At 43.2% G+C, this 23,848-nt stretch overlaps 2 protein-coding genes across 2 annotated transcripts; one reads left to right on the forward strand and one right to left on the reverse strand.

Moving 5' to 3' along the window:
* Positions 1–2,577: 2,577 nt before the first annotated feature.
* On the forward strand, positions 2,578–6,397 carry LOC119288425 (disease resistance protein PIK5-NP-like). The gene is made up of 3 exons (XM_037568049.1): positions 2,578–3,705; positions 3,882–6,004; positions 6,096–6,397. The coding sequence occupies exons 1-2, from the start codon at positions 2,855–2,857 to the stop codon at positions 5,956–5,958; spliced, it is 2,928 nt and encodes a 975-aa protein (XP_037423946.1). The 5' UTR covers positions 2,578–2,854; the 3' UTR covers positions 5,959–6,004; positions 6,096–6,397.
* A 1,327-nt stretch (positions 6,398–7,724) lies between these two features.
* LOC119288426 (glycine--tRNA ligase, chloroplastic/mitochondrial 2-like) lies at positions 7,725–17,006 on the reverse strand. The gene is made up of 34 exons (XM_037568050.1): positions 16,558–17,006; positions 16,296–16,377; positions 16,127–16,190; positions 15,949–16,004; positions 15,701–15,778; positions 15,497–15,571; positions 15,169–15,239; positions 14,907–15,023; positions 14,713–14,814; positions 14,372–14,492; positions 14,157–14,243; positions 13,961–14,047; positions 13,459–13,560; positions 13,215–13,278; positions 12,608–12,663; positions 12,066–12,137; positions 11,889–11,971; positions 11,692–11,740; positions 11,260–11,322; positions 10,931–11,020; positions 10,766–10,852; positions 10,519–10,593; positions 10,380–10,438; positions 10,076–10,169; positions 9,784–10,002; positions 9,612–9,706; positions 9,409–9,499; positions 9,239–9,343; positions 9,117–9,155; positions 8,844–8,933; positions 8,475–8,576; positions 8,294–8,375; positions 8,113–8,198; positions 7,725–7,959 (listed from the first exon to the last, which is right to left on the reverse strand). Exons 1-34 carry the CDS (start codon positions 16,965–16,967, stop codon positions 7,861–7,863), a joined length of 3,252 nt encoding a protein of 1,083 aa, XP_037423947.1. The 5' UTR covers positions 16,968–17,006; the 3' UTR covers positions 7,725–7,860.
* Positions 17,007–23,848: the final 6,842 nt, after the last annotated feature.

Here is a 23,848-nt window from a genome sequence, read left to right on the forward strand (position 1 = left end):
CGCGGCTCGGGCTCGGGTCCGGGGTGGGCGGCGGTGGTGGTGGCTAAGGAGGGGGGGGGGGCGGCGCTAGCTTGGGGGAGGGGGCAAGGCGGCGGGGAGGAGAGTCCGGCTTGGACTCTGTCCGGCGCGGCGGCGGCGGCGGCTGGCTGGGCCGGCCTGCTCGGCTGGGCCTTTGGCCTAGTCGGGCGCGGTTCTTTTTTTTAAACGTTCCGCGGAAACTTATAAAAACCTTAGAAAAATAAATAAAAATCTAAAATTGCCAAAACAAGTTTTCTTTGTCTAAATAAAATATTTAGAACAAAATGAACTTTTCTTGGCCCTAAAAATGCAATTTTAAATATATGCAAATTTTTTCTCTAGGCAAATAAAACTCCAAAGTAAATCCAATAAAAACCGAATAATGATTTTAACATTTTTCCTTCGATATTTCAATTATTTTGGAGAAGTCATATTATCTCCCCTCATTTATTATTTAAAAATGAAATATTTTCCGGAGAGAAAAGTAATTAAAACCAAAAATCCTCATCTTCACTACTTGATAAAAATCAAATAGGAAAATCGAAAATCCCCAACTCTCTCCGAGGGTCCTTGAGATGCTTAGGATTTCGAGGATTGCAAACGGAAATGCAATAAAATATGATATGCATGGATGACCTATGTATAACATGCCAAATTGAAAATTTGGGATGTTACAAGGGTAATGATCTTTCTAGTAGCTTTATTTAATTTTCTAAAATCAGTTACCATCCTATGAATGGTTACAATTCTGTGTGGGATAAATTCATTTTTATCATTAGGAAGAATAGTGATGCCACCTTTCTTAGTGACACGATGAACAAGACATACACATCTACTATCAGCTATAAAATAAATTATACCTGTCTCCAGAAGCTTTTATATTGTAGTTTTTACCACATCCTTAATTTAAGGATTCAAACGACGTTGATGATCGACAACTGATTTAGCATCAGTCTCCATATTAATTTCTTTTGACGTAGAGTAGGACTAATGTCCTTAAGATCATCAAGAGTATATCAAATTGCAGCACGATGCTTCCTCAAAATTTTGAGTAATCTCTTTTCTTTTTGGTCTGAAAGGATAGCATTAATAAGAATAGTATATGTCTTCTTTTCATCATGATAAGCATATTTGAATGTATTTGGAAGTTTCTTTAATTTGAACACAGGATCACTCTTAGGTGGCAGGGGGTCTCCCAAAGTATCAACGGGCAAATTGTGTTTAAGGGTAGGTGCTTGCCTAAATATTATTTTATCTATTTAATTTCTTTTAGTCATATGCATATCAGTTCTATGGTCTAGCAGATATTGTTCTAATGGATCAGTAGGAGGCACGACAATAAAAACAAGACAAATAATAGCATACTCGCCAGGTAATTCTTTATCATGAAGTTATCTATAAAACTTTGAGAAATTAAATTCATAATATACATCACCAAACTTAACATTGACATTTTCCTTAACACAATCAATTTCAACATTAACGGTATTCAAGAAAGGTACACCAAATATAATGGAACAAAAATCATCTTATAATGCTCCAAGTACTAAAAAATCAGTAGGGTATTTGATCTCACTACATAAGGCTTCAACATCTCTAATAATTCTAAGCGGTGAAATGGTATCTTTGTTTGCAAGCTTAATAATGGCATCAATATATTCTATCTCAGCAGGTACAGTATAGTGCATAACTTCTTCTTGATATGTAGAAAATGGAATAGCACTTATACTAGCTCATGTGTACATAAACCATGATAACAATAATAATTAACACACTATTATTGTTAACTATTTTCTAATATCACTATTAATAATAATTTGATTATGAAGATTTAGCACGCTAGTAAACCAGCAGAGATCCAATGGGAAGTCTTGCTCAATAGAAGAGGCTAAGCAACCATCTAATATAGCAATTAAGTAACTTTGCATGTCCTTGGGCATGGCCAAGGGGTCACGGACTCAACCATGGTTACACTCGGGACACACGATAACAAAGTGTACACGAGAAATGCATTGGAAAGCGCACACACATATGACAAGCTGTCGGGAGGAATCTGAAGGGAATTAGTAGGTGCCATGTGAAAGCATGTACGCTCATACAAAGGCGCATCTCCTGTTGGACTTGAAAAAATATTCGCTCTACTACCTCCGTTCAGATTTATTGGTCCCCATTGTAATTTGTGCCAAATTTTGATTAAATATTTAACTAACAAAATATTAATGCATGTTAACAAAAATTATATTGTTGGATTCGTATTTGAACATAGTTTCAGATGATATAAATTTTGGTGACATGCATAAAAATTTTATTAATTAAATTTATGGTCAAAATTTGGCACAAAATACAATGATGACCAATAAACCAGAACGGAGGTGTAATATGTCCTTAGCTAGCCTTTTAATCTCAAAACCAGGACAAACGTATTCTGAAGGCGTCACATGCATCGAGGTGCGGCACAGTGGACATGAGCCGAGCCGAGCTGAGCCTGCCAAAAGCTCACCGTCACCGGGCCGAGCCAAGCTTGCAACTCTGGCGAGCCCCAAAACCTACCTTGTCCCGAGCTTTGGCCTAGCTCGGTGCAGCCGTGAAGGCCCGACCTTTGCCCTAAAACAGCATCCGAGGTGGCAGCACATGAACCTGATAATACCCGGGATGTTAATTCCATGACAGGGGATGATCATTTTAGAGGTGAGCACACTCTCCACCCAGCTAGACGCCGGCCACCCACCCACACACGCACAGAGAGGTAGAGGGAGGGAAGATGTAAGCCTGTTCATCAGCGGAGGCGCTCTGGTCCAGTACATACCACCGGCTGCACGGCGTACGTAGCTGAGCCATGGAGGGAGCTCCCGTGACCGCAGCCACGGGGGTCTTGGGGCCCGTCTTAGAGAAGCTGGGCGCTTTGCTGGGCAGCGAGTACAAGCTTCCGCACCGGACTCGGAACGACATCAAGTTCATCAAATCCAACCTCCAGACTGTGCACTCTATCCTTTGGGCGATATGGGAGAAGGAGATCCTTGATGCCGAATCCAAGCACCTGAAGAAGAAAGCCCTGGATCTCGCTGCCGATATGGACGATGCTGTCGACGACTTCATCCTCACCATGGAGCGCAGCAGCAGAAACAAGCACTTGATGGCGCAGATCAAGATTGAAGCAAGCCCCTTCCAAGGTTTGAAGACAAGGGTAGATGACGTGTCAGACCGGTGCTGCACAAAGTGGAAGTGGGAGAAGAACAAGTGTGCTGAACCCATCCCCAGCAAACCACCTCCTCGAGCTCCATTTGTCCGCAAGGATACGTCAGAGATCATTGGTATGGGCAGATGGAGGGATGACCTCATCAGACACCTGGTACGAGGAGGAGGAGCAGAAGCACAAGCAGAAGAAGCGGAAGCAGTAAACTCAAAAGAATCAGAAGAAGAGCGCACAATGGTGCAGCCGCAGCTCAAAATAGCAACCATTGTTGGAATGGCCGGTGTGGGTAAAACAACCCTTGCCCGCCTTGTGTATGAAGAGATTGAAAGTAAGTTCCAGTCCCGGGCTTTTGTGTCTGTCACTCCAAGCCCTGTCATGAAGGAGGTTCTCACAAGTATTCTCCAACAAGTAGAAGATGAACCACTTGTTGGCGCTCAATCAAGGACAGAGAAAGATATCATCCATACCATATCGAATTCCCTGAAGGACAAAAGGTGGGTAAATTTATAGCCAGCTTCAATTTACTTGATGTTTTTCGAAATGCGAAATGTGTGGGTTAGAATCTCCGTTTTGGATTTAAGAAAATGTGATTTCAAGAATTAATTTGGTCAAACTGTTTGAAATTTCGTCAAGCCGTCTACTGACTATCTTGTGCAACCAACTTGCCTAGGTACCTAGTAATAATTGATGACATATGGCATCATGGAGAATGGAACATCATCCGCAAGTCTTTTCCAGAAAATAATCTGGGCAGTAGAATTATTATCACAACTCGTATTGAATCTGAACGTGTACCAGGATATGATTTGGAGAATAACAATCTCTACATCAGAATGAATCCTGAATGGAGTTCCGAACAGGAAAGATGGGTCTACGGGCTTGATAAGGAAAATGTCGCCGCTCAGATGAAGCCTGACCTGGTCAGAGAAGGTTTTGACTGTGACCATCCTATTGTGCGCATGTGTGGTGGTGTGCCGTTGGCACTGCTTTGCATGTTTTCAGCAATGGCAATAGTCCGAGAGCAACAAGAACAACAAGGGGTACATGTAACGGCACATGATGTGCAAGTTATGATTGAGAAGCAAGTTAAGCGAAGTGGAATTCAGAACACTCCGGGGTTTCAACCGTTGGCAGAGGGCCTGCAGATTGGCTATGACGATCTTCCTCACCATATGTTGAAGACCTGCTTATTGTACTGCGGTATATACCCCAAGAATTACCGTTTTGACGGGAATCATTTGGTCAGGCAATGGGCCGCTGAAGGATTTACTTATAAAGAGGATGAGGCAAAAGATTATTTGGTAAAGCTTGACGGGAGGGGATTTATGCTGCGCAACGGTTACAACGCCTACAGAATGAATCCGATGATGCGAAATTTCCTTCGATGGAAATCGCGTGAAGATAATTTCATTACTTGCAGTTCCGACATCACATCGGCATATGCAAGTCCAGTCCATCGGCTATGTATTGACGATCATCAAGATGATGATGGTGCAGTGGAGGTAGCGGATCCGTTCTCTGGATTAGATTGGTCCCAGATTCGATCTCTTGTTGTTTTTGAAGGTGCTGGGAGATATGTCCCTTTTGAGAAGTTGATCTGTGTGCGAGTTTTGGATTTTCTATTCACAAGATTAGGTTTTCTTAGGAATGATCATGTGAAGGATATATGTGGACTGTTCCGTGTGAGGCACCTATTCGGCCTAGAAGGGACAGGAATTAGCGAGATACCACCTGAAATAGCGAAGCTGCAACATCTAGAGACTTTGCAGGTAAGGCACACATGGATCAGAGAGCTACCCGGTGAGATCGGAGAACTGCAGCAATTAAAGACTCTTGATGTGAGCAGGAACAGGGAGCTCATAGATCTTCCCAGGGAGGTCGGAGAACTGCAGAATTTGAAGCGACTGCTCTTGATGTATACAAAGGTGGTGACGATGCCTGCAGGAATCTGGGGATTGAAGAATCTGAAGATTTTGGAAGTAGATGATATTATCGATACAATACCCTGGGAAGCTGGTGGACAGCTTCCAAAACTGGAGGCAGTGCCCGAGTGTATCCGCCAAGCTTGGAAGAATAGTGATATTTTGTCTGAGTTAGCTGGGGAGATCTTGTCCATTAAATTATATGTTTCAGGCGTTTCTAGAGAAGGCCTAATCATTAGCACAAAACACATGCATATTCCACGGTGGATCAAACATCACTTCAACGACCTTCGCTACTTGGATATCATGATCTGCAAACTTGAGGAGCAGGATCTCGAGATTCTGAGGGAGATGTCCAAACTATACGATCTCACGCTAAGATTTCAGGTCGTCCCAAGACAGCCCATAGCCATCAGCGGTGAAGGGTTCCGATGGCTCGAGACACTCGTTGTTGACAGCCGCACGCCACCGGTAATCACCTTCCAGGAAGGAGCGATGCCGCGTCTGGTAATCCTCAGCTTCGAGTTTCAGTTCAACGGTGGCCCACCTGCAAATAGAGACCCTCTGGGTATCAAACACCTCCTGCGCCTCTCGTCGGTCGAATTCAGATGCAACCAGGAATGGTATGGACGAGCAGAGAGCATCCCGAGCATGAGCGTGATGATTGACGTTGTGAGGAAAGAAGCCCAGGAGCATCCCAACAAGATCCGCTTTCGTGTCACTGGCCGCGAGGAAGAGACTTTTCCGGCGAACAAGAGCGCCCAGGTTCCAGATGCTTCCAGCTGTGGGAGTAGCGCCATGAAGGACGAGATCCTGGAAGCATGATTGATTTCTTGGCGAGTATTTATTGGCAAAACACACGACCAAGCAGGTAATCTTCTTGGCTCTTTCTTTCTCTTATTATTACCAACAGACAGACAGACAGACCACTAATACACTTACTTGTACCGTCGTCTTGGCAGGATGGTTATTTCATCGTCACCACTACCTGAATCTGCAACTACTGCTATTCTTCTTCAGGCTTCCTTCCATGCCTTCAAAATCTTGTATCGCCGCCGCGCGAAATGTGGGCATAAGATTTGGCCACATGTATCTTGTTATACTTGTTAGCTCTGCGCCTGTATCTCTATCTGCAAGTGTGCAACATGTATTTTCGTCTTTTAATCTAGTATTTACAATCCAAACAAGTATGCACTTAATTGTTAGTACCAAAACTCTGTTGTTATGAAGATTTGTTTGTAATCCAAGATGAATTTATTACCAATCTCACATTTGTTTGTAATCCAGGTTGAATTTATTACCAATCTCTTTTTCTTCTTGTCATATACGTACTCCTATGTCTTCGTCCAATTGCATATATTTATCTTCCATTGATCCATGACTTGCCCATGATAACTACTCCCTCCGTCTCATAATATAAGAGCGTTTTTTACACTAGTGTAGTATAAAAAACGTTCTTATATTATGGAACGGAGGGAGTAATTTGCAAGTTGGAATTGCTCCCTTGTCAAACAAAGCAAGGCAGTACAACAGTTATCCGCACCGGTGTGGACTGGCCACCCTGTTCATATGCCTGCAAAAATGAAATCATCATGAAATCACATTCCTGTAAGGCGTGGCAAAAAAAAAAACAAATTCAGTGCTTTAAAACGCGTTTGAAAGTAGCTTATTCAGAGTACTATTTTTTTTTTGCGACGCCTTCTAGGAATGTGATTTCATGACGAATTTTTGCAGGCACTTAGAACTTTTGTCAATGTTTCTCTCAAAAACAATTTGGAATTTTTTGAATTTTTTTTATTTTTTTTCGATTTTACTGTTCATGCGGGAGCATATGAGCTCGGGCCTCATCTGGATCTAGGCGGGCCACCAGCAGGGCGTGTCGGGGGAGGGATGATGGGCGGGTGGGTGCTGGTGACGACCTGCTACAACATGGTCGGCAGGGTTTAGCGGGCCCGATTTGGGCCTGGCCTGGTGAGGGGTGGCCTGGTATGCCCTGCTGTCGCATCCGGACAGCGACCGCGAGGGTGTCGGAGGCACGGGCCTCCCGCACGACAGCGGTGGAGGTGGTTCCCTCCCGCGCGGCTCCGATGCTACTGCTCCCAACGCCTGGTGCTTCTCTCACCGTCCTTTTGGCCTCATGGTGGTGTCATTGAGATGGCGTGGGTGGCATCAAGACCGTTGTGCTGCATGCTGGTGGGCGGCGAGTTGGCTGGTTGGCTCCGACCCAGTTGGGAAGTGGGGTTTGAAGTGCGGGAAAACTCCTTGCCGGTTCTTCCGACTCTGATGTGATGACACCTACAGGTGCCGCCATTTCTTCCTGGAGGGTGTCGGTGGTTTCCATCCCCCACTCCCCTCCATATGCCAGGGGAAACCCTAGGACACATCCGGGCACCAGCATCGTTGGCGTCGCATTCCTCCTTGGAGGTGCTGCTTGGTACGCAGCGGATCGGAGCCTTGGACTGTGGTGGAGGGTGCAATGATGGCGGGTCATCCGTGCTTTGTCGAGCTGCCATTGTTGGCATATGCTTCTTCTTTTCGCTCTCTTTTCTTTTGGGTTTGCTGTGCTACTAGCCCCAGCAATTGTTACGTGATTGGTGTTGGTTGCTTTGCAATACAAAGCAGGGGACCCCTTTTTCAAAAAAGAAAAAAATGTCTACAACTCAACGACACCAGCTCAAAAATGGGACGTGTGCTCTCAACTCGATCTCCTGCGTGCTCCAAGGGTAATTAAAACCCTGGTAAAACCGATAGGTCGGCAATCCCCTTGGTCAAACTCGCAACCTTTTGTAGCAGCGCCAGCCGGTTGTTACGGATCCTCTCATCTTCCTGTTCCATGGGCCATCACCGGATACAAACAAGATCAATTAGCCAAGGTACATGTGCATACATGCACTGTTTCTTTAGCACACATATATACAGTGTCAACCAGTAACATGAAATGAATCACGAGATTCTTCGAACGAATAGATTTGTGCTCACCGCCATGACGAAAACGTTGTTGAAGAAATCCTCCAGGGGGTGTATCAGAAGCAGGGAGGCCTCGGCGAAGGTTTTGACGTCGACGCCTGCAAGAGCAATCAACATAATAGAGAACATGTTAGCTGTAGGAACTTCAACCTCATGCATGTCGCTTTAAGAAATGAAGACATGCTTCTGTTACCAGGATGGATCTTATCAGCAGCCTCCAAGTAGGCGCTCCACAAGGCTTTCTCTTCTTCTTTCTCAAATACCCTTACGTCGACCTGCATGTTACATCATTAAGCTTAGTTCATGACTCAAGTTGCACTCTGAGTTTGTTACTGAATTGTGTTGGTACATATCTACATAAAAGCAGCCAGTACCTCCCAAGCAGACTCGATTTGCTTCCCACGTATAATTCGAACTGGCCTTGAATACGCCTCGACAATTTTTGGAAAATCTTCAGTTCTTGAAAATGCTTCCATCTGCAAGTGTCCACATTTTTCGATAATGGGCATTTTTATTGACTCAAAATGTTGCAAGTGTCCACATAACAAAACCATCACCCAAAAACTCAGGATGTTTCAATAATTCCAGCAAGTTAGTAAGCACATAAAACATAAACGCAGATATTTTACACCGCATAATATGGAGTTCCAGGTTACAAATACAGTCTTTGAAATTAATGTAGCTTCTAATCCACGGAGCATTAAAAAAATGAACTTAAAGTTTAGCACTATATGATTTCTTACTTCAGCTGCCGTTTGTGATGCTAGATAAGGGCAGTTTGCACGCTCCATAAGCACTGACCGGACTATTTCATAGTTAATTCCCTCATCCACCTGATACAAAATGAGGAAACGTGTCAGTTGAAAAGGACATGTAATTTTACTCGCATACAGGTTCTGTGACAATGTTTATATGTGTATCCTCAGTATATCCTAAGAGGATAAAGTACAAGAATCTTGGAGAAGAACAGCCTTATGTGCAACTCTATTGTTATGACAGGTCAAGAAGATGCTTACCAAAAGTTGTTCCAGTCTCCGTGTTACAAATTGCACTACCTAAGAATAATTTGATCAGAGTTCTCGTAAACCATTTATTCATGAACATACTACATGGTGATGAATCTGAAATATATACCGACCTCATTTATGACGTCACTGTCTATTCTGATAGGCTGCACCTCTGCCACCAAGGTCAAGGCCTTCGTGAGGTCAAAGTTCTTCTTGTTCTCAACCAATATTTGGACCTATATAAAATATATTATGAGAATAGTTTACATGTAATGATATTTTCAGTTTCAACTTCCCTTACCAGTCCATAAGAGATCCTTCTCAGTCCAAATGGATCGTTCGAAGAACTTGGCTGGCATCCAGCTCCAAACAGACCCACTAAGCTGTCCAATCTGTGTAAGTAAAAAGGTCGTTATCATAATCAAGGTGCTCCAGACTTTGTCAACATTTTGTGTATTTAATTTAGCTTCCGATTAACAATGGCAATATATGTGAGGGAAGTACCTATCAGCAACCGCAAGGACTATGCCAACATCTGTTTTTGGTAAAACATCGCCAGAGAACCTTGGAAGTGTTATCTCGAATAGTGCTTCTGCAATCTTTGACATGAAAATTTGCTCAGCCAAAGTTGAGGACCGGCTTAACTTTCCCTATTAAGAGTTGGCAACAAATGTACCTCTTCTGGAAGACCGTCACTTGAAGCATAATGGCGTGCCATAATTCCAGCGAGTGAAGTAAATTCCGTAACAATGGAAGTGGGAAGATCTGACATAGCCAATGCAGCTGCATCTTTGACAACTGGGATCATCCCCTCATTTATCCCGAGAACAAGGGTCAACTCTGCAACAACATTTTCAACACGCACCATTTTGTCGAGCATTGTACCAAGTTTTTCCTATTCAATGTGATGCAGATAAAATAAGAATAAGCAGAACACAAGAAACCAAGGAAAATTCAGCATAACTCACATGAAAGAGAACGCTCTTCAGCTGGCCTCGGAATTCAGACAAATTCTTTTGTGTATCCATCTTATAAAAGAACTTGGCATCCTCATACCTTGCCCTGTATTTGTACGCCAATTCAGAATGTATATTTGTCTAAAGTTCTCTTTACAAATTAAAAAAGGCAGAGGCCAAGATGAAAAACAATTCAAAAATAGTGCTAGTAACTTGACTGTGCTACTATTTGTTCATGCCAAAACTTTGGCTCTAAAATTAAAATTTGCACAGTTAAATAATGATTCAGAAAATCTTCATTGGGCGTGTGCATAACCTGAGTACAGCTTCATTGCCTTTACGGACCACTTCCTCACTAATAGAACCATTAGCAACCTAACAACAAATGCTGAATTAGAACAAAGGCTAATCACTAACCAATTGTAAAGTATATAGAAGTGCAGAAATCATCTCACAGTAATAAAATATGGTAGCAGATCGCCTGTAGACTTGGAGGTTACAGGAAAATACCTCTGGTGCTTCTGCATGACCTGCAGTTGTAATTTTCATCAGAAAACATGCATATTATAAGATAATTCCTTTCAGTTGAGTAATTCTTAAAGCACAAAACATGTCATTGGACTTATCATTTTGTGACTACATCATCAGAACCAACAAAATGTAGTGTAGTTTATAGGCATCGCCGTCCAAATCTGAGCATACCGTTGTTAACACATCTTTCGGAAGTTCTAGGAAGGAATCATCATATCGTCCAAGAATGGGCACAGGCGCCTCCACAAGATTGACAACCTGCATCGTGGTTTCAAATGTTTCAGGATAACTTCCAGTTTCAACCAAAAAAATATGCAAAAATAAAAAAACATCTACCTCCTGCAGCAAGCTATCAGGTGCAATGAAATCCCCATCAACTCCTTTAGCCAATGTACTAGAGTCATCCAAGATTTTTGCTCTGCGCTCCTGCAATAAAATGAGTGTTATATAAAAATCGAGGCACAATGAAACCTGGAATACTAATTAACTAAAAGTATTAATGGGCCAATCGCATGTGTTTCCCTGTTTTCTCAAGTGAAACAGATTGCGCAGAAAATTATAACATTCTGCTATGAAACCTACCAAAAGGGCATGTGTTCAGTGATCTACAAAAAGAACATGAGATCTCGGACTGCGTATGAAAGCCTTATATTTGCTTATCTAACCTGCATATCAATCACGATCCCAGCTTTTTCCACAGTCTGCAAATATGATTCTGCAGTTTCCACCTGAACATTGGAGACAGCAAGCACAGCTGTTAGCCTGTCACACAACAAAGAGTGAAATCCCTCTACAGAAAATAAGATACTCCAAAGAGGACACAGCTGGCAGTTCATTGGAGTAGCACTTTTTTTTTCTCAACAAAGAGGGGGATTCTGTCAAGAACATTAACTGATTAAATTTTACTTTAATTAACATGGTTTTTGTCCGCAACAAGAGCCAGGATAGATATTATTAGCCTGAAAAGGGAAATGGAACTACAGCCTTTCAATATCGATCTTGGCAATACAATGTGGGTAACTTGATATGGTACTTGAAAATAGAAGTCAGAACTGGAGAACAAAATAAACTTATACACATGATAGCCCAATCTGTACCTTAAAATTCACCAAAGAGGAGTTACGAAGGCCACATGACTGGCTCCCACTGTCCCAATAGCAAATCATGGTCGTTTTAGGATTTTGTACGGAAAAACACACAGCAAAAGGCATAGGACTTTTATTCCATTTAAATTTTTATGCATATAATCACACTACAAAAATATAAATTAAGTGTATCACACACTAAATATTACCTTGAGATGCCAGCAAAAGAAAATGGCACAACAAGATCACCATGAAGTGCCATGATCCAGCGTACAGGGCGACTAAATACAATCTGCAGGTGAAATAACCCCCAAAATTTTACTGAATAGAAGAAACTTAAATAGCATGTGAATGTGAATTAAACCTGTCATGTGATCTACACGTACATTTGAGTTCCAGCGCATTGACTTGGGGAATGAAATACCAGATATAATACTAGGTAAATCTTCAGATAGGACCTGCAATTCACATGCTACAATTGTTGAACAGGGCCAGAGAAAATGAAGCCAAAAACTACAATATGATTCTAGTGTGCTAGATTGTGAATGGCGCACCGCGCAGGGTGCTGAGCACGAGGTTAAACTATTACCAATTATCAACAGCCAATCATAGTATCTCATCCTGCAAAATATTAACGCGGAAGCACAAGACATAGCCTTAAGTTTATTGTGAGTTGTGGAGTTTGGCTTCTTGACCTATCATAAACAATGCCGAGTGATGGAGTACCTAAAGCATTCTCATTCCCACCACCCCAAAGCTCATTCCCCTAAACCCCCAGAACCAAGGAACACCTTTTTAATTTTCTTGCAAATGGTGCTGATGAAGGAAATGTCATGGAATCATATGCTTTTACCAACAACTAAAGGCCCTACTTACTGCATTTTCCTGACATAATTACCTGTCAAAAATATGAAGGATAAAAACTAACCTCATCAGCGTATCGTGCAGACTCTTTGACACGGGCATATATATACTCTGTTTTACCTGGAAAAAAAAAGCTCAACAAATTTCAGACCTCTTATGGAACGGGAACTGATTCAAACATATAAGTAGTCCAGTGGAGAGTCTCAACGTAGCCATACAGTAAATCAGAGTTAACATGCTTTTTTATTAGGGAACGTAAGAAGCGTGTTTGCACATCTTTCCATTAAGTGGAGAGGCAACATAGTTACAGGGCCTACAATTTGTGTTGCTGATTTGGATTAATGTAATCAAAGTAGTGCTGCAGTTTCGAACGAAATAGTTTATGCAGAATAAGCAATTGAGAGTTGAACCTAACAATGTGTACTGCCCAAAATGGGAACAACGCGGGCCTTCAGATCATTGATCTAAGGTAGATTTGTTGGTACAGGGGATCCTACATGGTGGTTTAAACAGCAAGCAGAAACAACAAAGGGAGATGAATGCTAGAAATCGTTTGCCAGTAAGCTACACACAAATGCTAATATGCTAAACCAAGGAAACTTCAGAAAAACACAACATAGAGCTAGAAGTGAGCAACCAACTTTCTGAAGGCAAAAGCATGAGTTGCATACCGTCAATTTTTCTATATAAGGAATCTAAGGGAACATTATTTTTTCGACAAAACCCCTCAGCAGCCTGAAAAGGAACAGAGAAAAATATTCCTGAATTAGAACAGAGAAAAAGACTTCCAAAACATTGTCCCTACTCAGCCTAAATAGAATGGAGAAATATTAAAAACAGGGCAGATAACCAGAGAAACCCAAGGAATATGCAACACAAGGATACCAGGGATAAGTCTCGTTGGATATAGCTAACCTTAGTGGGTTTTCCATCTTGGCCAAATGCCTTTGTAACTGGTGGACCACGTAACTCAATCTCTTCCTCCATTTGCTTCAGGCTTAGATTTTCAACAACAACCTGCAAATCAAAGCTGAAACTTGTATAGCAGCACAGAACAAACATATATTTAGTAAAAGATGACTACCAAGATACCTCTTCTTTAAGAGATGTCGTCTTCTTAAAGCATATCAATTTTCTATTAATTTACATACAACACAACAAAATATAGATATATTCCTAAATCTGTCTACAGTTCTGTTGCTACTAAGGAAAGGACAGATAACCCTACTGACTGATTTCATGTTTCTCCATCATGCACTTTGCACTGGATATGATATTTTCATCAAGCTTATTTTTGTCTCAAGGCATCAGAAGTTCAAACACTGTGCCCGTGGGTCTAATATGATGATATAATAATCCATTGAAAGCTGGTTGAGAAATTAAATGTAAAATAGAAGAGTCAAGCTGGTAGTTATACCGCTAATCTCCGTGGTGTCCCATAGGAGTGCACCTTCCCATGGCTCAGCCTACGCTTCCCTAGTATTTGAACTAGAGATTTCTCAAGCTGGAGAAGATCAAAAGGACAGAATCATAACTTAAATGTTCAGCAAGTATCACTGTGTCGTTTACAATAGGATGCAAAACCATGTTGAAAACTTGAAATAGAAACTTACTTGTTCAGTTGCTTCTACCACATCATGGGGCGGCAACTCTTCTGTTCCTATTTCAAGAACAAACGTCTGTGCCTGCCCCAGCACTTCCTAAATGACAGAAACCAAAGTCCAAGGTCAGAAGGTGTGTCTGTTGGACGTTCTGACATGTACATTCACAACATTCTATGTTTAAAAATAACACATACGGCAATACATAGCAAATGCAAACTAAATACCTTTCTGCTGAGCTTTTCAGAGACATGGGGGTATACAAGATTAGCCTCTTGGTAAGTGCCCAGTGGATAACCAATTTCCTCTCGTGTTTTCAACCAAAGCTGAGAACATTGACGAGCAAGACTGCGCAAAAAGAGGCGCCAGGATTATAATTATATTTTGATTAAAATGCAAAAGCTAAAAACAGAAAATTACTCAATAAACGCGAATGAAGAATAAAGAATGGTAAAACACTAGATTGTTCTTTTAACTATTAAGGCAGGTAATAAGTAAATTTTATTGTAGTGAGAAAATTTTCCAGGATCAATGATGAGAAAAGACAGAAAGTAAACAAGGAAAATACCTCCGCATGCGACCAAAATATCTTGCACGCTCAGTTACACCAACAAAGCCTCTAGAATCCAGAATATTAAAAGCATGAGAGGCCTTCAGAACCTGGTCATACCTAATCCATTGCAAATCAAAGACAACCTTATCAATTCTTAACAGTTCACAGAAACTGCAGAAGCAGAGGAAGAACATATCAGTCAAGCTTACGCAGGAATTGGCAGCCCAAGTGATAGTAAAGAGCGAGCCTCTTCCTCAAAATCGTCAAAGTGCTTTTGAATGTGATCAACATTTGCATGTTCTAAATAATATGCACTCATCTCTTTCCTGCACAAGGACAATAGGAACAATGATACTTGTCAACCCACCTAATTCAATAGGAACAATAAGAACGATAGATAAGGGGAAAAAATGGGAACAAGAATAATTAAGCGAGGATGTATAGTTCCAAAACTGTGGAGAGGAAACATACTCATTCTCAAGGAATAGTTCCCCATACGTGATTCCTTCGGTATACTGAATCTTTTTGAAATGATCTACTCCCTGTCAGAGCATCTAAAACAAAGTAAGGTCAGCTCTTTCAATGTGCATATGGCCTAGCAGAGTAAGTTGGAAAATATCTTAGGAGAGGAAAAAAAACTGAGGGGCTTCTCTATTAGATTTTTTTTATGATGTCAAAAAGAAATTGGATTTTCACATGAGCGTACAGATAAAGGAGGCAAGATCCAGGGAAAGAAATTGAACTGTACTAACACTCTACACGCATGGAGTAAAATGTACAACCACACTAGTGGACTTACCTGAAGTGACATGAGGATACGTTCAAGTCCATATGTTATTTCGACAGAAACTGGCAACAGGGGAAGGCTTCCAGACTACAGTGATGAAATTTTATGAAGATAAATAAAAATCCAAGGTTAGAAGGGATTTAGGTACTTCAAGCAGGATATATGCAGCAACCTTAAAGAGGAGCACATAATTTGTGCAGATTTGATTTGCTTTACCTGCTGGAAATATGTGAATTGTGTGATCTCCATGCCGTCCATCCAAACCTCCCAGCCCAGCCCCCAGGCTCCAAGAACCTGTCAACAATGGTAAGAAACGCCAATTGATAAAACAACACGCTGGAGAATACTTGATTGAAACAAATGGTTAACATGGCAAAGTGGGTATGCTGCATATATAATGTTCTATTGGAATTTGATTGAAGGAGGACATGTGTAAACAGTAATGAAGTGGAGGAGAACTTTACAGGACTCTCCCAGTTGTCCTCGACGAAACGGATGTCGTGTTCACGAACATTGATGCCTGAGTTTAAAAGCACCACATATAAGCAACCACTGGCTTACTTTGTTGAGAAAATGACAAAGGATAATGCTGCTCTGGATAGAGCTGAAGCCATGTGTGATTCAGAAGAAGTAATATGATACCTAACGCTGAAAGGCTGTGCAGGAAGAGATCCTGCGAGTTCCCCGGATCGGGCTTCAGAATCACCTGTTGTTTGTCAAAAGGCATGGTCAGCAGTCAGTAACTGGATTCAGTCTGAGCAAGCAAAATAAATGGGGGTGAAAGTTAAACAGGACAATGTTGTCTTCCAACCTGGAACTGGGTGTGGCGCTGGAGCCTGTTGGGGTTGTCGCCGTAGCGGCTGTCGTCGGGCCTCACGCTCGGCTCCACATAGCTTCAATTCAACAGAGAGCGCCACAAATGATTAGCAAATCAGAAATGCATTGTCTGAAGAGTTGCAAGCATCTACTGTAGTAGTAGTATTCAGTAGTAACTCGGTTGTCTGAATCGCACTGCATTTGGAGATGTGCATCGAGCTTGGTTGGATGAGATGGGATGGGAGGGTGGTGCTCACGCGACGTTCCACGGCTCGGGGCCCAGCACCCGGAGGAACGTGAGGGGGTTCATCGTCCCGGCGCCGACCTCGGTGTTGCTGCACTGCATGACGGCGCACCCCACGGAGGCCCAGTACTCCTGGAGCCGCTGGATGGCCTGCTGGAAGGTCAGCGCGCCGGCCCCCTTGCTGCCGGAGCCTGAGGGGGAGGAGGCGGTGGAGGAGAGCGCGGACGGCGCCCCGTCGGAGCCGGAGTGGGCCGCCGGAGCATACACGAGGAGACGGCGTGGGCGTGGGCGCGGGCGGGAGCGGCAGGTGGGCGGAGGAGCGGGAGTGGCGAGGGCGGAGGGGATGTGCGAGTTAGTGGCCGCGGCGGCGGAGAGAAATGGAGCCATGCCGACGCCGACGCCGATGCCCGTGGCCGCGGCCATGGCGACAAGGAATGAGAGCAAGTGAGGATAAGGCGGATGGGATTGGAGCGGGAAGAGTTTTATGTTGTTAATTAACCGCCAAATCCATCCAACCTGATCCTTTTTTTTCCTTCTTTTTTGTCACAAACCACCTCCAACTAGCGATATAATTACATTTATCTATTTTAGGAACCGGCACGAGGGCTGCCTTTTTATTTATTTTCGATGACATTCAATACCTCCTTTGTTAATTAGCTACAACCGTTTTGATAACAAAGGAGGGGAACAGGTAGGAGCATTGCCTTTTTTATTTTTGACATTCACTATATGGAAGAACCACTTGGAGTTTTGAAAGATTCTACTCCTCGCTATGAATAGTCATGCCGCCCATTTTGACCACGTTTTAGAAAAACAAATGATTACAAGTTTGAAAAATGCAATCCTCCCGCATGCTGTCCTATTATGTGTAGTAATTGCGATGAAAAATACCGAACTTTCGATATGACAAATTTGAAAGAAAAAAAATCCTTCACGGAACGTGCTATCGTGTAGGAATATTCATGGCTTTCTGGTCAGATGATCAAGGTGATGCCATATTCATTGCGTAGTTTATTATAAAAATGTGCCCAAAGTAGAGGCGTAGGTACGTATTGCCATTACAAACAATGTTTTCAAATAGAGTTTTCAACTTTTTTTACTCCCTCCTTCCATCTATATAGGGCCTAATACATTTTTCAAGACTGCCTTTGACTATTGACTAGATTAATAGTATATGAGATGCATAATGTGAAAATTATATCAATGAAAGCTTCTTTCACATACGAATTTGACCGTATGCTTTGTGTAAGTTGCATGTCATATATTATTGCTCTAACATTTGGTCAAAGTTAGCCTCGAAAAACGCATTAGGCCTTATATAGATGGAAGGAGGGAGTAACAAAAAAGATCGTTTATCATTTTCTAAATGTCAGAAAATGGGTATTTTTTGAAGCCAGTACAAACAAACAGAGTGCAAAATAGCACTACTTCAATTTTCACAGGAAGTAGACCATATTTGATGGACAGTTCCCAAGTTTTATGGATTTTCTACATTTCTAGCTGCTTTCGCACATTTAAATGAATTTATGTTGATTTCATGGAAGTAGATCATGATTTAAACTGCAAGTGTGTGATAGCTTTGTCCTAAAAATTAGCAAACAATATTTTTTGATACACAAGTAATCACTACGGAAGAACGACTTTAGTTTTGAAAGATTTAACCCCTTGCTATGAATAGACATGCCGGCCATTTTGACTCTATTTTGGAAAAAAATAAAGATAAAGAATAAAAGTTTGAAAACTGCAATCCTTTCGCGTGGAGCGCACATGCCAGAGAACTCGGCAAAAACAGCATCGTTGGCTCCGTTCCGTCTAGTGTTATTATTATTATTTTTGCTGTGCACTAGGTTTGATACTCGGCGAAAACTTTGCCAACCGCTTGTTGAATGGTACTCGGCAAAAAATCTGTTTGCTGAAGTGTGTATGCTGAGTACCCTTTGCTGAGTACAATACTTGGCAAAATTGTTACAGAGTCTTTTGGGCCTTTGCCGATTTTTTTTGGCACTTGGCAAAGGCGCAGATTCGAGTAGTGCAGTTTGTTTTCATGAAATACTTATATAGGTGCAAGGTAAATCAGATTAGTGGGCCGCCGGAGCAGAGGCCGCGTTTGGACAGATGGCAGCGCTTTTTTTTTTTTGAGATAATTGCATCTATAGTCCTCGTACTCGCTGGCTACGTCCACTTCAGTCCTGGTACTTGCGTATTGCATCAATACGGTCCCGGTACATGAAAATACGTCGTCAATACGGTCCCTGAGCTTGAAACGCCAGTCCTGGCTCTACACGTGCACGACGTACACCGTACTCCACTGTATGCCACGTCAGCCCGGGACCCACTAGTCAGGTCGGACCCACCAGTCAGCTCTAGCCCCACCCGTGGGAGTGGATAAGGCGCTGTAGCCGTTTCGTCCTGGGGCAAAAAATCCCCAATTCCACTCCCGCAATCCCTAGCTTCTCGTCACCCAAATCCTCCGATGGGCGGCGCGAGCGTCACCTCCACCACCCTGTCCGCCGGCTCGGAGAGCGAAGACGGCGGCACCTTCTCTGCGGCGCTCGTCTCCGGAGGTGGATCGAGTCGCAGCTTGCTGGCGCGGGCTTATCCGCAGGAGATTTGGCGTCGGGGCGAGCCGTGTCTCCGGCCGGAGAGGAGCCATATCATGCTAACGCGCACTCCATCCATGGATGCGTTTGAGGCTCGCCACCGCGGGCTCGTCCTACTGGCCACTGCTGTAGGAGACGGCGAGGAGGCTCTAACGCCGGCCGCACTGCTGGCCGCCATCCAGGAGCGCTTTGGCGTGCTGTCATCGGAGTTGAGCATCGAGGTGGCCTGCCCCCCTCATGACCTGTGGTTGTTGTTCTCAACGGAGGAGAAGTGCACCGTGGTGCTCCAATCGTCGATGAAGTTCAGGTGTTGCCGCCGGTGGATCAAGTTTGAGCGCTGGGTAAGAGAGATTCGCGGCACTCCGGCTGCTCTGGAGTACAAGTGCAAGCTGAGTTTCGAAGGCCTTCCCGATCAGGCGTGGTCGAAGCAGTCAGTGCAAGGCCTGCTGAAGGACTTGGGCGGAGAGCTGATAGAGATCATACCGCCAAAGAATCGGCGCGAGCTGGAGGTAATGGCGTGGCTCCGTGACCCATCTAAAGTTGGCAAAGTGGTGGACGTGGAGATACCCGAGCCTAAGCTGGCATTGTGCACTGATCCTCCTCCACAGTCGCTTGAAGAGTTCGTCGACCGTGAAATGGCCTCGTCGTACGGTCCTTCGTCGCCGAGGAAGAAGAAGACGGTGCTGTATCCTGTGATCTGTCACATGAAGGTGACTGATCGTGGTCCGCTGCTCGTCGAAGGCCTGCCGGATGCATGGCTGCCGAATGAAGGGGAGGACCTGACTCGCAAGCACCGATTCAGCACTGTGCTTGGCCAAATCGATGGCAGTATCTGTGATTTCCAAGGTGTAAAAGAGTCTGAACCACTTTCTATGTCTCAAATGTAGTCTATGGACCACTATCTATTTTAAGTGTGTCTTTTGTGAACTTGGTATCTAATATTCAGTAATTGTGAGACTATGTAATATTGAGTAATTGCTAGACTATGTAAGACTATCTATGTATTGTTGAGATGATCTTCTAATATTGTACCTGTTGTGTCATTATGTGCTGTGTGAAATATGAGATGATCTGGAGTATTACACAATGTGTTGTATCTTACAAGTACATTACATACAAAAAGTTACTGATCTGGAGCATGATCATGAAAACAATCTGCATATGTAAGCTGGAGTACATAATGTGCATATATAAGCTGGAGTACATAATCTGCATATATGAGGTGGAGTACACATTCCATACTAAAAGTTACTGATCTGGTGGTAACAACACAAAATACATGATCTGGAGCATGATCATGAACAGAACATGCTCGTTAACATGTTCCACATCTAATCATAAGCAGAACACACACAAAAACCATCTACTTTCCTCCAGCTTGACCTGCATGTCTCCTATCCTACCTTAGTTCATCGAACATGCTAACTTTTCTAGGTTTTTTAAATCCTCTCATGTTGTTACATGAACTTGGTGCACTTGAAGTTCCACTTCTCTTCATTTGTGAAGGTTTGGACTGACATGCAAGCATCCTCTGTTCCTCTGCCATTGCTTCTCTGATTTGTTGGGCTTCCTTCTTGTTTCTCTCTTGCACACATGCCTCAGCTCTTGTTTCTTCCTCTTGGTTTCTGTTGTGCTCCCAAGCTTCCTGCCTTGATGCCTCCTGTGTTTGGAGAAATAATTGCCTTCTTTCCAACTCTTCAGCTTGATTTATAAGGAACATTGCCTCCTCTGCATCATATGCAGTCCTACAAAGTCTCTTCTTCTCCTCAGCTATCCTTTTCTTCTCTGCCACAAATTCCTCACACAAAATCTGTGAGTGATAGAGGAAACAACTCTTTAACTGCCTTTATTAAACCCTGCATGAAACATAGCACAGAATTATTTGACAGAAACATAGCACAGAATTATTTGACAGAAACATAACTCTTTATTTGACAGAAACATAGCACAGAATTATTTGACAGAAATATAGCACACATTAATTATTTGACAGAATTAAAGACATACTTTTTGCTTGTCTGACATGATTGTCCATGACTCAGTGTTCACAATTCCTAAATCTTGCTTCAATGCAGTTAGAAACCACCTCCAAGCTTTGGTGTCCTCACTCTGCACCACTGCATGTGCAATAGGAATAATGCAATCATTGGGGTCCATTCCTACTGCACTTAACAGAACACCTCCATACTGTGTCTTTAAGTGGCAACCATCTAGGAAAATGATTGGCCTACAAGCACATAAGAACCCCCTCTTGCATGCATCAAAAGAGAAGTAGCACTTATGATTTTGTCCCTCCTCTGACAGTCCAAGAAGGAAAGTACTTCCAGGGTTTGATCTCCTCAGCTCATTTGCATAGTCCCACAGCAAGTTGTATTGTGCAATCTCATCTCCATATATGATATCATATGCAATCTTCCTAGCTCTCCCCAGCTTGCCCCTTTTAATTGTCATGTTCCAATCATCTTGCACAAAAGCTGCAAAAGCCTTCAATGATAATTTCTCACATGCCCTGATTTTGTCCACATATTTGTGAGCAATGTACCTAGCTGTAAAGGCTATAACTTGCCACTTTTTCTCACAAGTATGTTCCCCATTAAATGTTTTCACCATGACAGAATTTGTTCTATTATCCCAAGATGCATACATATACCAGGGGCAACCCTTTTCACACTTTGCAGCAAGCCTGATTTTGTCATTCTTTGGAAATGTGATGTTAACTCTCTCTTTGCAACTATACTCTCTCACAGCTTTCCTCAACAGCTCCACAGAAGAGAACAACTGCCCTGCACGGAACTTAGGTTCATGCATGTCTGCTGCTGTGAAAGACTTGAAATTGAATTTCATCTCATCCTCATCTGAATCTGGAGCATTCAATTCCTCATCTTCTGAGTTGCAATCCTCAACCACCTTCTTCCCTTTCTTGTCATGCATTGGTTGCAACTCCTCCTGCAACAGATCATCATCTCCATCCTCAAAGTCATAGTCACTATCCACAATCTCAGGTACATAATCACTGTCTGATGAATCTGAGTCTGCAAATTGTTCTTCCTCCTCTTCTGTTTTTCTTCCCCTTGGTCTCAACTTCACATAGAACTACTGAGTGCTCTCAATTTCAACACTTTCATCCACAACACCACAAGAAACATTGCTCTCACAGGGATCTTTGTTCTCAGTTGCATTCATTTCCTTCTTCCTTGGGCTGAAAATAGGAGGGATTTGTGCTGCTGGATTAGCCACAACATCATCCCATTCTGCTCCTCCTCCAGAAATGTGGCTATCTAAATGATCCAGGTATATCATTTGAAAGTAGTGCCCTAGATTTATCTTTAGATACATATAGTCCACGTCAATATCATTAGCCAAAAGCCGTGCACCACCTTCATTAAGCTGACAACCAGGGGGCAACCAATAGATATCTATTCTACCTGACATTTCATAACCCAATTCCTCGACTATTTCTTCAAACATTCTGAAATAGGTGATGTCCTTATGACAGTAATCAAAGCAAACATTATGGCCATCCAGATAGCACCTATTCTGCCCACTCCCAAAGAAAAAGCCTCCATGGATCACCTCAACAGTGAAATATCCACTTTCTCTATCTGAAAAACATTAAGAACATAAATAACTCAAACCCTAGAACAATTTCTGCAAATTTGCATACAGTTCACATATTCATAGAACTAGCATGGGCAAAACGGCCTAATCACAGCAAATAAACATTTTTTCACCCCAATTGTACATCAAATCGACCCAAGAACACTGGGTACTGACGTACCGTACGCCGGAGCCGCCTCGCCGTCGGGCCGCCGTCGCCGGACCTGCATCGCCGCCAAACTGCGTCGACTCCTTTCAACGGGCGTCCAACTTGCTTCAACCGCCGCACGCAATACGAACAGAGGGCGCACGATGCGCTGATTATCCGCCGCCGCACACCATGGCCGCTAGGTTTTGCTCTCTGCTCGCACTCCTCTGTTTAGCGTGGGGGGAGAGAATAGGGGAGATCGAGACGAGAACAGGGGGCAATTTGCGAAATAACAGGTGGGGCTAGAGCTGACTGGTGGGTCCGACCTGACTGGTGGGTCCCGGGCTGACGTGGCATACAGCGGAGTATGGTGTACGTCGTGCACGTGTAGAGCCAGGACTGGCGTTTCAAGCTCAGGGACCGTACACTGGTAGAAAAAGAGGCTTCCGTCCAGCCCCATTAGTCGCGAAACTGTAGGAACCGCGACTAATGAAGTCTTTAGTCGCGGTTCGGCAGACGAACCGCGACCAAAGGCTTGGGCCAGGGCGCTCGGTGGCCACCTGGTGCACGTGAGGGGCTTTAGTCGCGGTTGGCCAGGCCAACCGCGACTAAAGGTGCCCAAAGGCCTTTAGTCGCGGTTGGCCTGGCCAACCGCGACTAAAGCTCCTCCCCTATATATACCAGTTCAGCGCACTCACTTAGCCATTTGGTGCCACTTCTCTTCACAAGGGGGTGTAGGTTTGCTTTTGGTTCCTCTTATGCACACAAGGTGTTTGATGAAATGCCCAACAGCGTGAAACAAACATGATATGAAGTGTTGGAGCCACACTTGAGGTTCCTCCTCGATCGCGGTTAGCAACTTGAACCTTTCATGCATGTGTGTCATTGATAAAATATGCATGTGTGTTGTTCATTGTTTAATTTCTATTGTTTATAGCTAGTTACTTTAACAAATGCAT

The sequence above is a fragment of the Triticum dicoccoides genome, chromosome 4A, assembly GCF_002162155.2.
Source record: "Triticum dicoccoides isolate Atlit2015 ecotype Zavitan chromosome 4A, WEW_v2.0, whole genome shotgun sequence".
Taxonomy (NCBI): Eukaryota; Viridiplantae; Streptophyta; class Magnoliopsida; order Poales; family Poaceae; genus Triticum; species Triticum dicoccoides.